This window comes from Leiobunum rupestre, chromosome 1 (assembly GCF_980474605.1).
Source record: "Leiobunum rupestre chromosome 1, qqLeiRupe1.1.hap1, whole genome shotgun sequence".
Classification (NCBI taxonomy): domain Eukaryota; kingdom Metazoa; phylum Arthropoda; class Arachnida; order Opiliones; family Sclerosomatidae; genus Leiobunum; species Leiobunum rupestre.
Genome location: NC_143384.1, coordinates 17,912,075 through 17,928,346, shown reverse-complemented (window position 1 = coordinate 17,928,346; position 16,272 = coordinate 17,912,075). Strand labels below are relative to the sequence as shown.

General features: G+C 29.1%; 1 protein-coding gene across 2 annotated transcripts in view; it reads left to right on the top strand.

The window, feature by feature from the left end:
- Positions 1–16,272, top strand: part of LOC149961229 (uncharacterized) — a 283,129-nt gene that overhangs the window by 161,029 nt on the left and 105,828 nt on the right. For both annotated transcript variants that reach the window (XM_090176103.1, XM_090176097.1), the window contains exon 3: positions 11,124–11,185. In XM_090176103.1, the coding sequence (XP_090032229.1) occupies positions 11,124–11,185 (62 nt within the window). The remainder of the gene's footprint in view (positions 1–11,123; positions 11,186–16,272) is intronic.

Genomic DNA, 16,272 nt, shown 5'->3' with positions numbered 1-16,272 from the left:
AAAAACAACTTATTTATCAGTGAAAATTCGAGCTTGAAAAATTTACAAGTTGGTGAAGCCAAATTACGATTGTTTGAAACGATAATTGAAAAGGGAACAAGTCTAATACAAACGTAGTAGAGTTTTCACACTTGAAAAAATGTACACGTTTGGTTTTTAAATGCAGATATTTTATTCACATAAATTTTTACAAAACCTTTTCAATAATATCACCATTGGCTGCAACACAGGTTTGTGCGCGGACAATTAAGTTCTCAAACGCTTTCTCTACCATTTCTGGTGTGACGTCTCGGCAAGCACTGATTATTCGTCTAATGAGTTCCTCCCTAGTTTCAATGGGCGTGGCGTATACCTTTGCTTTAACGAATCCCCAGAGAAAATAATCCAGCGGTGTTAGGTCAGGTGACCTTGCTGGCCAATGCACTGGACCATTTCTCCCTATCCACCTTTCAGGAAACTCGTTGTTGAGGTGCTCAGTTACTTGCCGGGAAAAATGCGGAGGGGCGCCATCTTGCTGAAACCACAACTGACGTCTTTCAGCCAATGGAAGGTCGTCGATTGCGTCACTCAGTTCGTTCTGTAGAAAATGTAAATACCTTTGGCCGTTGAGGTTCGTCGGCAGGAAAAAGGGACCAATCAAACGGTTTCCAACAAGTCCAACCCAAACATTGACCCGTTCAAATTGAACCTGGTGAGATATTCAAAACCCCAATGTGGGTTGATGTCAGACCAAAGATGGCTGTTTTGATGATTAAAGGGCCCATCTCTAGAAAATGACGCTTCGTCGGAGAACAAAACATGGCGCAAAAATTGTCTATCTTCTTGGACAGCATTTAGTAACCAGTTGCTAAATTCAAAACGTCTTTGATGGTCTCCGTCAATTAGTCCTTGGTGGAGCGTAGCTCTGTATGGGTGATAGCGATTCTTACGAAGAATTTTCCACACACGATTTGCAGAACAACCCAAATCAGCAGCGGCGTTAGCGCAACTGTGACGAGGATATGCCACAAAGTACGCGAGTACATTGTTCTCGAAGTCTAAATCCGGTTGACCCAATCCGCGAAACCTAGGTTGCAAGTTACCAAATTGATTGAAATCGTGAATTGCTAGTCTTACTGTATTTACAGATGGTGCTCCATTTGGATGTCTTTCTGCGAAGATTTCAGTCACTCTTCTAAGGTTTTGCGCTGCTTCTCCATAGTAAATGGCAACTATCTCGGTACGCTCAGCTACTGAATAACGAGGCATTGTTCGAAATATTATCAAACACTGATAATAATCTCACAAAGTTTTCCTTTAAATACCCAATGCATGTTTAGGATTGACCTATAGCCTCGTGTTTTTTAAATCCGGTCGTTTTTTTAACCAAAGTTTCAACTGGATTAGGTAATTCGGTTTCAATTATCGTTTCAAACAATCGTAATTTGGCTTCACCAACTTGTAAATTTTTCAAGCTCGAATTTTCACTGATAAATAAATTGTTTTCGTCGAGTGAACAATTTTTAAGGGTTTTCGATGATGGCCTACAACTTTATAATAGAAATTTTTTATCTCGCACCTAGTGGTCGAAAAATAATTTTTCAAAATTGGTGAAAAACATTACCGAAAACGCTCAAATTTCTCAAACTGATGTCCCCCGGTATAGAGAATTGACCTTCCAAATTTGAAATCGGTACTATAAATAGTTTTTGAAAAAAAACACTTTTCCGAGCAAAAAAAAAGACCCTGTATATGTGACCGTGGATATATTTTGGTTGCGATACCGGCGTTGCAGGTTGCTGTGAATAGCTCAAACAAACTTAACATATTAGAAGGATTGTGTGTATTCTGACCGTCGTACGTCTTGTTCTCCTTTATAATAGTTCGATTAGTTTTCAATAGGCAAAACCAATAAAGGTGGGGTGGGGGAGTGGTTAGCACTTTCGCCTCGCAGCAAGAGGAGCCGGGTACGATCCTAGCTTGTGGCACTTTGTGAAAACTCGGAACCACTCCTTCCGCGTAGAGTTTGCAAGTTATTGCTATCAGCATTGTAACCCGGCCACCTGAATTAATGGCTTCAAAAGTCGCTTGATGACTTAGGCCTAAGGTGGTGCGTTGGGTATTAGCCTATAGCTGATTATTATTATTATTATATATTTATTTATACCAGAGGAAAGTGACTGTGTTAAGTGGATTTTTAGCATTACTGCCAATTCACCTCATTCTCTAACAGTAAGCTTTTTCCCCCTAAAAAATCAAATAAGTCTTTTATCTCATTAGTTTCCCTAAAACTGACGTCCTCCTACGCTATTGCAGCACGCGCCGCTAACGGTGTTTTCTTGCGCTGGGGTTAAATTAGACCGTGACTCCTCCGGATGCTCTCGACATCTAGTCATTTTCCCAAAGTGGAAATAAATGCATCTTTCTAAAACAATAAACAAATGGGCTTAATTTTTAAAATCAATTTACTAATTTTAGGTATATATAATTTAGGGGAGTAATATCTGTATTAACCTAAAATACTTTATCCTTCCCGTCACTTATCTGATCATAAAAAATCTTGGCCTTTACAAATTACGTAACGCAGAAAAACCACTTTTTAGACTCCCCTCCTCCCCCTCGTAACAAAAAGTAACAAATGGAAAGACCCCTCTTCTTAAATTACGTAACAAATATCGACCCCCCTTAAATTATTATAGTACGTAACAACTAATATGCTGGTAATAAAGTACAATAAGATCAGGTACTAAATATTATTGTTTGTAATTTACATTTGAAATTACAACTGCATTTTTACGCAACACTTTATACCCATGGGTATGAAATTCTTTTAAACTTGTGTAAACCAATGAAGATGCTTATGTTTTTAATAATTACGACTGTTTCTGAAAGTGATGAAAATTTTATTCTACGATAGTAAAAATAAGATGTGTTACGTAACATTTTAGTTAACCCTCCCTCCCCCCCACGTAACAATTCGTAACGCTTGCCAAACCCCCCCCCCTCCCCCCCTACCACGTTACGTAATTTGTGAACAGCCCCCAGGGTATTTGTTTGGAAGGAAAGTAAATTTAAAGGGTGACTGCAGAAGAATACCTAGGCCTTATCTGGAATTAAAAAAATCATTTAATCAAACAGATTTTAAAATAATGTTACGTTCTGGTATTAGTAAATAATAAATATATTTTTAGAATTATTGTTTATTTTATATTAAAGCAAATTTTTATTTTATCAGTGATTAAAAACAGATTATAATTTCAGTTAAAGAAAATTTACTAATATTAATTTTTAATCTCTTTATTCGGATTACTGTCGTTTCTTTTCGCCTGTTCTCGGACTAAAAGTGTACTCTTTTTACCTAAAACGTTTTATTCACCTGTTCCGGGGATGATAATTACTCCGGCCCATCAACTACTCGCTTGTTCCGAAGTTTTAGGGCTACTCTTTTTACTCCTTCTGGAAAGGAGGTGTCAAGAGAGTAAATCGGATTTTGTCGGCTGCTGGCCAGAATTTATCCGCTAAAAAGGCCACAGGCAGCCATTTTGGAAAAATGTTTTTACTGAGACTCGGGACTATTCGCCAGCACAGAATCGGAGTAAGATGACCCTTCTTACCCTACTCTGAAATCCCGGAACAAGCGAAACGAAACCACTTATTATCTACAGATGTTTTCAACAAAATTTGTGTTAATATAATTTGATTAGTAAAACTTCTGGGAGGCTATTCTGTAAAAATCAAAAATGCCAAAAAAATCATGATCCGCCAAAAATGACAATGCGCGGAAGAGACTGCTATCGAAATATCAAAATATCGATAGTATTGGTCAAATTCAAAATCGTGGCGGTCTGTAAGGTATGTTCCAATTTAACCCAATTTTACCTTCTCCCAAAGTTATCAGTTCTCCCAAAAACATGGTGTCCCATTTGTCCCAATTATATTTCTCCGAACCGGAGTTCATTTATCCCAAAAATATGGATTCCCCTTTCTCCCAATCATTATTTTCCAAATATATATAATTGCGCGGTTAGGTTAGGTTAGGTTAGATTAGGTTAGTAGGCATATCCTAATTGTAGTAATATAAAGAATTACTTGGACTTATTTCATGTAATATATACCAAGTGTAATTTTGGGACAAATGGGATTTGGGATAACTATTTTGGGACAAATGGGATTTGGGATAACTATTTTGGGACAAATGGGATTTGGGATAGCTATTTTGGGACAAATGGGATTTGGGACAAATGGGATTGGGACAAATGGGATTGGGAGAAATGGGAATTGGGAGAAATGGGATTGGGAGAAACTGGAATTGGGAGAACTATTTTGGGCGAAATGGGGGTAAACCGTCTGTAATGCCGGCGTAAGTGATTTTAATGAAATGCTTCGACATACGGTCGATGGTATCATTTTAAGTCTTGGGCATAAAAAGTAAACGGGTATTTTACGTCCGCATGATTTGACCAAAATACCGGATATAACGTAACATACTGCCAACCACGAGCAACAAAAACAGCACCCCATCCAAGGAGAACGCAACCCGTCAAAGGTCGTGCATTTTGTTGCGTACATTTTTCATTGGTTAGGCACATTATCGCTTGCTGCCATCGGAAGGGGAAAATTCGGAAATTGTCTTCAACCTTTGCGTAAAACGTTCAGCGTAAAGGCTCGTCCAATGAAATTTGTACACAACACTGCCTTAGCGAATTTAAAATGCTAGCTGCGTTCTCCTTGTGTTTGTTGCTCCTAGCTGCCACTACTTAAAATTGAACTTACACAATCGATGGTTTGATATTTCAATATCCGCCCCTTCTCCACACGCGCATTGCCCTTTTTGACGGGTGGAGATTATTTTGTAATTTTTGATTTTTACAGAATAGGTTTCCAGGTGTTATTAGACAAAATAACAAAATCTGGGTTTTAAGCGCTATTTGTAGGTACAAGGAAAAGCGAATCACTCTGTACACAGTGAGCGGGTTAGAGAGGAGGCACTGAGATGATCTTGAGAGCCTCTTGACATATTTCCCGGTGCGTGGGGTGAGATCGCGGAGGGGGTGGAAACACGCTAGTCCCGCGAAGGATCTGAGCAAACTTGACTTTCGGAAAGTGGGAGGTTAGAGTGTAGCGAAATCCCACCGATAGATGGCGTGGGATGCCGTCACGGGAGAGTAAAGGAGCGCGCTTTCGTTACGAAGACTGATTCAAAAGAAATTACGTTATAATCCAGCGGCTATAATTAATTGCTTTCCCTGCTCGTCACTTTTAATATTATCATACATACGTCTCGTAATCACTCGTAAGTATTCTTCTGCGTAACGTTTCCATAGAAAATAAATGAAGTACAACATAAATTAAAAATTGTTATATTCCTTGGGCCATTTAAAAGGTTAACAAGGAAACAAAGGTAAAAATAAAAACAAAGGTTACCATAGAAATAAAGGTCACCTTATAAAGGTTACGATGGAATCAAGTGTTAAAATGGAAACAAAGGTTACCATAGAAATAAAAATCACCTTATAAAGGTTACCATGGAAACCAATGTTAAAATGGAAACAATGGTTACTATAGAAATAAAGGTGCACCTTATAAAGGTTACCATGGAAACAAAGGTCACCATTGAAATAAAGGTCACCATTGAAATAAAGGTTACCATGGAAACAAAGGTTAAAATGGAAATAATAATAATAATAATAATAATAATAATAATAATAATCAGCTAAGCTAATACCCAAGGCACCACCTCAGGCCTAAGTAATAAAGCAAAGGTCACCTTGAAAACATAGGTAAAAAAGGGAGCAAAAGTTACCATGGAAACAAAGGTTACCAGGGAATCGAAATTCGCTTTTCTAATTTCCGTTTGCCCATCTACGAAGATGATGACGCGTTTTTCGTCACGGAGTTAAATGTGACGTAATTTATACCGTGAACAATGTCTCATTAACGAAAACACTTTTAGGGCATACCGAGGGGCAGGTCACTTCCATTTTGGGTGCGTCTTAATCATAGTAAAATGATTAAATCGGGGTAATCGTGATTAAATCAGGATAATCAAGATTAGGAAATCTAATCACGATTTAAACGAGATTTAATCATTCTAATCATGATCTAATCTTTTTAATCAGGATTTAATCATTTAAACGAGATTTAATCATTCTAATCATGATCTAATCATTTTAATTAGATTCAATCATTTTTATCACGATTTAATCACGATTTAATCAATATAATCGGTCGAATCGAGAATTTATCATTAAAATCAAAACTAAAGTACGATTTAATCATACTAATCACGATATAATTTTTTTAATCAGGATTTAATCATTTTAAACAGATTTAATAATTTTAATCAGATTTAATCATTTATTCATGATTAAATCAGATTTAAACATTCTAATCATGATTAAACGTGATTTAATCAACTTAATCACGATTAAATCGGATGTAATCTTTTGAGGGGTGCGCCGTTAATCAAGGAAGTGACCTTCCCCTCGGGGCATACTTACATACGTAATATCGAATGATTTTCGAACGATTACCATGGCGACGGCAACGTCACGTTTTCCCCGGATAAATAGTAAAACGACGTTATGTTTTACAAATAAAAGCCTTCAGTTTAAGTGATAAGTCGCGGAGGGAAACTATCGTTAAAAGAAAACCAGTTGTTATCTCCCTGAGTGCGAACATAAATCAGATGGTTGAAAGCATTCCGCTTTGAAATAGTCCATCAAAGTAGCGGACAAGTTTGTTTTTATTTTTAAGCGCTTTTTTTTACGCCGCGGCCGCCGGAGTGCAGACACCACCCCGGAATTTCATCTTTCGCGTTCTACAAGTTACGATTTTACCCGATTCAAAACACGTCGGACGCATCTCATCCGCGGATTATTTATATAGAAATATAAAATCACATATTCTCGAGGCTTTCAACTAGGGAATCCAGTTTTATAGAATAGAATTTAATTTAATTTAATATTTAATTGATTTTATTACTTTATTGAACAAAATTATTATGTTATTAAATTAATATTATTATTTTGTTGAACAAAATTATTATGTTATTAAATTAATATTATTTTATTGGTCAAAATTATTATGTTATTAAATTAATATTATTTTATTGAACAAAATTATTATGTTATTAAATTAATATTATTATTTTGTTGAACAAAATTATTATGTTATTAAATTAATTTTAATATTTAATTGAACAAAATTATTATGGTTTTAAATTAATTTTAATATTTTACTGAACAAAATTATTACGTTATTAAATTAATTTTAATATTTTACTGAACAAAATTATTACGTTATTAAATTAATTTTAATGTTTTACTGAGCAAAATTATTATGGTTTTAAATTAATTTTATTATTTTGTTGAACCAAATATTACGTTATTTATTTAATTTATTATTTTGTTGAACAAAATTATTGTTATTAAAATAATTTTAATATTTTACTGAACAAAATTATTATTTTATTAAATTAATATTATTATTTTGTTGAACAAAAGTATTATGTTATTAAATTAATATTATTTTATTGAACAAAAGTATTATGTTATTAAATTAATATTATTTTATTGAACAAAATTATTATGTTATTAAATTAATATTAATATTTTATTGAACAAAATTATTATGTTATTAAATTAATATTATTATTTTATTGAACAAAATTGTTATTCTATTGAAAAAAATTTATTATTTTATTGAATAAAATTATTATTTTATTGAACAAAATTTATTATTTTATTGAATAAAATTATTATTTTATTGAACAAAATTATTATTTTATTGAACATAATTATTATTTTATTAAATTAGTTTTATTACTTTATTGAACGAAATTATTATTTTATTAAATTAGTTTTATTACTTTATTGAACGAAATTATTATTTTATTTTATTTTATTAAATTAGTTTTATTACTTTATAGAACGAAATTATTATTTTATTTTATTAAATTAGTTTTATTACTTTATTGAACGAAATTCTGATGTTAATAATTTAAATTACTTCAGGAAACGAAATTTTTATTATGCTATTAAATTACACTTATTCATTTATTAAACAAAAATTGTCATATTAAATTAAATTTATTATTTTATTAAACGAAATTTTACTTATTAAATTAAATTATTAATTTTATTATATTAAACGAAATTATTATTGAATAAGATTATTAAAAAGAGATACGAACTTATTTTTGTATAAGATTATTAAAAAGAGATACGAACTTATTATTATTATATAAAAACGTAATCTTATAATCTGTTAGTGTAAGGGTAAAACAAGTAAAACTGTTTTAAATATTATCATATTGTAAAAATAAATTTATTATTAATATGTTATATATTATATATAATATAATAGATTATATATTATATATAATATAATAGGTTATATATTATATATAATATAATAGGTTATATATTATATAAAATATAATAGGTTATATATTATATAAAATATAATAGGTTATATATTATATATTACACATTACATATTACATATTACATATATATTTCATATATATTACCTATTACATATATATTACCTATTACATATATATTACATATTACATATATATTTCATATATATTACCTATTACATATATATTACCTATTACATATATATTACATATTACATATATATTACCTATTACATATATATTACATATTACATATATATTACCTATTATATATATATGACATATTACATATATATGACATATTACATATATATGACATATTACATATATATGACATATTACATGTTATATATTACATATTACATATTACATATATATGACATATTACATATTATATATGACATATTACATATTATATATGACATATTACATATTATATGTTATATATTACATATTATATATTATATATTTGTTTTTAAATATTGATCTATTTAAGAATTTAGATGATGTAAATTACAAATTTTCAAAATATCGTAATTTTAAATTACGGGTTTCTATACTACTAGCTGTAAATACAAACTGAAATGAGAAAAATTGGGTAGTACTATACTTCGTATATGCCAATGGCCGCCATATTGGAAGATAATATTTCCGTAGCGCGGGTGACGTCACGGTCAGAGTTTAATCAGAGGGGGTAATCTTAGAGACAGCGAAGTAGCGTCCGACGGTTTCGGAATCAAAGAGGCGAAATAAGGAACGACGATAACTTTGGTTTTAAGGGCGCCGTTAAAAGTTATTTTTGAAAAATATCCGGAAGATAGGGAGTCTCTCTTTATTTTCCCAACTCGCCGTAAAACATATTTTTAGGAGCGTACGAGGACCATTCGCTTCGTCTTAGTCTACTGCGCTCCTATGGCAGCGCCATCAGACGGTGAACCGAGTAAGGCATCACACTATACAAATACCACCGAACCACCGGGGAAATGGGGGAGCTAAAAGGGGGGATCAAAGAAAAAAAATATAGATATTTTATCCGTTTCTGTAAGAACCAGCGTAGAAATGATATTTTTGTAAAGAGGTTACTATTTTTAGATCTATCAATTTTAACGTTCCGTTCCTTATTTCCAACTCTGTTTACCATTTGTGCCGAACGTAGAGCAGACGAATTGATCGAGACTGAATTTCACCGAAGAACGTATTTATTTATACCAAGATTGTTTTAGTGTCAACGGGAAATATCAAGGCTCATGATTCACGGAAGGTATTCTCCAGGCCGCAGAGAAAGAGACCCGAGTGTATCCCCCCCCCAACCTAGGGGCAGATCACTATGCTCTACTGTATCCTAATTAACTTGATTAAATTATTATAAATTTTATCAGGGTTAAGTCATTTCAATTTCGATTTACTCATTTCAATAACGATTTAATCATTTCAATTACTATTTACTCATTTCAATTACTATTTAATCATTTCAATTACTATTTAATCATTGCTTAAACGATTTAATCATTTCGATTACTATTTAATCATTTCAATTACTATTTAATCATTTCAATTACGATTTAATCATTACAATTGACATTTAATCATTTCGATTACTATTTAATCATTTCAATTACTATTTACTCATTTCAATTACTATTTACTCATTTCAATAACGATTTAATCATTTCAATTACGATTTAATCATTTCAATTACAATTTAATCATTTCAATTACTATTTAATCATTTCAATTAGGATTTAATCATTTCAATTACTATTTAATCATTTCAATTACTATTTAATCATTTCAATTACGATTTAATCATTTCAATTACTATTTCATCATTTCAATTACTATTTAATCATTTCAATTACTATTTAATCACTTCAATTACTATTTAATCATTTCAATTACTATTTAATCATTTCAATTACTATTTAATCATTTCAATTACGATTTAATCATTACAATTGACATTTAATCATTTTGATTATTTAATCGTAATTTAATTATTCGATCTCGATTTAACTATTTAATCGTAATTTAATTATTCGATCTCGATTTAACTATTTAATCGTAATTTAATTATTCGATCTCGATTTAACTATTTAATCGTAATTTAATTATTCGATCTCGATTTAACTATTTAATCGTAATTTAATTATTCGATCTCGATTTAACTATTTAATCGCGATTTCATCCAAATAATCATTATTTAATTGGAATAATCATAATTTATTGCAAATAATTGTGATTTAATCAATTTATTCACGATTTAATCATTTCAATAATGATTTAATCATAACACTAACCATGTCCCTCGATAATATCCTGCTCACGTTTTTACATTTCCAACCAAGGCTTAACGAAAGTTAAAACTATATCTAAAGTAAAAATTATAATAATACTATATACGACTTAATAATTATAAATTATTGAATCATAAAAAAATTTATTTTTATAAAAAACAAACTCATTTAACGCTAAAATTATTTTCTAAATTGATTGGTCAGAATTTCGTTTTGGCTTACCTATTGGAAAAAATGAATCTCATAAAATTAGCCAATTTTCGGATTACAGATTTGATTATTTAATTATTTAATTATTTAGTAATATTAATTAGGGTCAGTGGTGAAAATTGGTTTTAATAAAAAATAGCATACTTATGTTTTGTCATGTTACTTACGATATAATTGATAAACGTAATTAGCATAATTCTGTTTCTTTTTTGCAGCTCGAGACGGTAAGAACCCAGCGGGATATTTAAGTCTGCCATCGCCGAATTTGCAAGGAGAGGTGAGTCGAAACAAAAAAATTTTCCCCCCGTTTTTCGTATTAAAGGACCCCTTAAATCCCCGTTTCCCCGAAAAGCCCGCCTTTCAGAATAAAATAAAAATAAATAGTCAAAATAATGACCCGGAAAGAAAGTACGTGTAAAACGTTTTCCCCTTCAAAAACAAAAATCCATTCTCTACACGGCATTACGGAACTATCAAGGTAAGTTGACCAACCCCATAAGCATCGTTAAGACGGCGTCCATATAACATTAGAATACTATTAAGGGGGAAGACTACAGTGGCCATTGTTTACTTTCGCGCTATTTCAAGCTGAACTCTTTTAATCTTGTATTATAACTTATAAAATTAATATTTAATTTTAATTTTAATTAATTTAGTGCTTAAAATAATTTTGACAATTTTAAATTTAAAAATAATTAAGTTATTACGTTTTAATTTGGACACCCGAGCTAAACAAGCTGTACAAGCGCCCAAACTACCCTTTAGTTAGGACCTTATATCTCGTTAACTATTAATATTAGAATTATCAAAATTATTTTAAGCACTAGAGGAAGGTTCAGCTTAATTAGAGAAATATAATTCAATTATGTAATTGTTAAAACAGAAACGTTCAGCTTGAACGAAAAAGAGGTTTTTACTGTATTCTTCCCCCTTCAAGGTACGAAATATTTTAACATATATTTTGGAATTTCGATTATAATAAATTTAAAAGGATTTATATGATAAATAAGGTAAGTATTACCAGAAGTCTATAAATCAACAACTCTTTTATATAGCAAACATTTTACAAAATGTTTAAAACGACCAAAATTGCAACTAACCGCCGTAAATATAGTCCGTTAAATACAGTGAGCTGTGTTAAATATTATTAGATTAGAGTTAGGTGAAATTTGTTGTCTGCCACTAATATAAAGTAAGAGCTTGAAAGGACTTGTAAAAAATTTAATTTAAAGTAAGTACCTAAACCACCGTCATTCGTAATAACAAACGCTTCTACATTAAAAAAAACATTGGCAACTCTGTTTCAAAAGATTTTACTTACTACTAATACGATTTGACAAAAAACAGCTAATTTTCACGATGATTTTTCCGCGCGTGCTTGAGTACAAAGTTCGTAAGTGGCGAGATAATGTTTTATCCGTGGGTGGCAGGGTGACCAGGGAAAGGCTTTGAAAATTTTATAGGAAAGATAGGAATTTTAGATGCGAATTATAGGAAAATATAGGACACTAAATATCAAAATATAGGACACTAAATAGGAAAATATAGGACACTAAATAGGAAAATATAGGACACTAAATATCAAAATATAGGACACTAAATATTAAAATATAGGACACTAAATATTAAAATATAGGACACTAAATAAAATATAGGACACTAAATATCAAAATATAGGACACTAAATATCAAAATATAGGACACTAAATAAGAAAATATAGGAGACTAAATAGGAAAATATAGGACACTAAATATCAAAATATAGGACACTAAATAAGAAAATATAGGACACTAAATATCAAAATATAGGACACTAAATATCAAAATATAGGACACTACATATCAAAATATAGGACATTAAATAAGAAAATATAGGACACTAAATAGGAAAATATAGGACACTAAATATCAAAATATAGGACATTAAATAAGAAAATATAGGACACTAAATAGGAAAATATGGGAAAAAGAATTAGGTAATTATTGCATATCGGCATACTTGGACTCGAATCTCCTAGAATATTGAGAATTTTTGGTACTCTGCTTTCTTGCATTATTGGATCAAAACCCGAATAACATAAGCAGCTTGGATACTTCTCTCGTCATAGGTATATTATATACTTCTGCTACTACGAAATACTATTCAAACAGAGGTTTGAAAATTATAATTTTATTTTGTTACGATTTCTACAGTGAAGTTAGACTAAACTAACGAATATTTAATTTAAACTGAGTCAAGCTTAATTTATAATTGAATGCCAACGAAGAGACCCTACGGCCGAAATGAAACTCGAGTACACAATGTCGAACGGAAGTACAGATAACTGAACGTGTAATTTAGCCGAGTATTAAGATCGATTCCTGCGGGAAAAGCGAAACTGGAAAAGTTTTCACCTCAAACAAATTATCCAAAGGCAATATATAGTTCGGCGCTTACATGTACATTCGTGAAACCATAAAACGAGAAAAATATGAATATGAATTTAATTTAAATAAATTAAAAAATATCAATTTTAAACTTAATTTAATTAATGTCGGTTTAATTTTAAATTTTAATTTAATTAATATAAATAATTAAATGTCGATTTAATTTTTAATTTTAATTTAATGTTTGTTTATTTTCTAATTTAATTTAATTCCTATTTAATTTTGAATTTTAATTAAATGTTGATTTATTTTTGTTATATTAATGTCGAATTAATTTTTACTTTTAATTTAATGTCAATTTAACTTTTAATTTTAATTTAATTAATTAATTTAATATCAAATTAATTAAAAATGAAATGAAATTAAACCTTTATTTCAATTAATTTAAAATGAAATGAAATTAAACCTTAATTTCAATTAATTTAAAATGAAATTAAACCTTATTTTAATTTAATTAATTTAAAATCAAATTAAATCATAATTTCAATTTTTTTAAATCAAATTAAATCTTAATTTTATTTAATTTTATATCAAATTAATTTCAAATGAAATTAAATCTTAATTTTAATTAATTTAATATCAAATTAATTTCAAATTAAATTAATTTAGAATGAAATTAAATCTTAATTTAAATTCATTTAATATTAAATTAATTTAAAATGAAATTAAATTTTAATTTTAATTCATTTAATATCAAATTAATTTAAAATGAAATTAAATCTTAATTTTAATTCATTTGATATCAAATTAATTTAAAATTAAATTAAATCTTAATTTTAATTAATTTAGTATCAAATAAATTTTAAATGAAATTAAATTATACCTTAATTTTAATTAATTTAAAATGAAATTAAATTATACCTTAATTTTAATTAATTGAAAATGAAATTAAATTATACCTTAATTTTAATTAATTTAAAATGAAATTAAATTATACCTTAATTTTAATTAATTTAAAATGAAATTAAATTAAAACCCTAATTTTAATTAATTTAAAATGAAATTAAATTAAAACCCTAATTTTAATTAATTTAATATCAGTTAATTCTTAATATTAATTGAATTAAATTAATATCAGTTAATTCTTAATATTAATTGAATTAAATTAATATCAGTTAATTCTTAATATTAATTGAATTAAATTAATAGCAGTTAATTCTTAATTTTAATTAAATTAAATTAATAACAGTTAATTCTTAATTTTAATTAAATTAAATTAATATCAGTTTAATTATCAATTTTAATTAAATGAAATTAATATCAGGGTAACTCTTAATTTTAATTAAATGAAATCAATATCAAGTTAACTCTCAATTTTAATTAAATTAATATAATAACAGGTTAATTATTCATTTTAATTAAATTAATTTAATATCATGTTAATTATTCATTTTAATTAAATTAATTTAATATCAGGTTAACCATTAATTTTAATTAAATTAAATTAATATCAGGTTAACCATTAATTTTAATTAAATTAAATTAATATCAGGTTAACCATTAATTTTAATCAAATAAACTAATATCAGGTTAACCATTAATTTTAATGAAATAAATTAATATCAGGTTAACCATTAATTTTAATCAAATAAATTAATATCAGGTTAACCATTAATTTTAATCAAATAAATTAATATCAGGTTAACCATTAATTTCAGTCAAATAAATTAATATCAGGTTAACCATTAATATAAATTAAATTAATAGACAGGTCACTTCACACATAAAAAACGAGTAAAAGGAATTTGTAGAATTGTAGATTGAACCAGTATAAATCTACGTCTACCCTCCTACAAGTTCCTCCTACACTGTAACCGGCAATCGCGGAGGCGTTCGGCTACAATAAAAATAACCACGACGAAAATTAACAAGTCGGCCCAGATTAGTTTCACAGCGACGCAAAGTATCAAAGGTTAAATTGTTAAGCTACCTTCGATGTCTTACGACGTGCAATAATAATCCAACATAATTAATTTACAACGTCGAAAAATATTCCTATTATAACATATCGAAAGAAATTATCTAATTCAAACCTCCCGCCAATTATAATCCTATTCTAGCATATCGAAAGAAATTGTCTAATTCAAACTTCCCGCCACCCGCCAAACTAATCCTATTACATTTTTAATTCTTTTTCTTTTAAATATTTTTATTAATTTCAAACTTCAAACCAGAAAGACTAAATAACGATTCGTAAAGCGTTATTTCAAACTTCCCATCAAAATTTCCAACTACCCGCCAAAGCTTGGCGTGTACTTTGTAGCTCCATCTACCGTGTCGTCGCTTTCCACGCCAAAAAAACAAACAAACGAACAAGCAAACAACAAACACTTAACGACATTCCGTCTATAGCAATAGTGTCACTTCGAATATATATTCGATGTGAAACTAAAAACTACTTATCTTCTAACATATTAACAGAGTTTATTTACAAGTTGAGAAAGAGCGAATTCTCTTTTCTGAGTCCAGTACCAAAGTGCCCAAATTTCCCATTCTTCGGGCGAGGGCGGTTGCATTCCATATTGCCAAGTATGCTGCAATACGGACTTGCCAGCCTGACGTCACACGTACTTTTGGCTATGGCCGCCATGCTGGTATGCTTTTTTTCCAATTGGAAAAAGCATGGGTGATGCATTAACTACGTCATGCTGTCAGTTGTATTAATACCCTTGAGTAGCGTGAGATTATAGGTAGGTTCCGAAGGCGATCACAACACGTTTATTATTATTAACCTATCTAATTACAATTTAATTCGTAATTTGATTTTAATATCAATTTATTTCGTAATTTGAATTTTATATCAATTTCATTCGTAATTTGATTTTAATATCAATTTATTTCGTAATTTGAATTTTATATCAATTTCATTCGTAATTTGAATTTTATATCAATTTCATTCGTAATTTAAATTTAATATTAATTTAATTCGTAATTGGA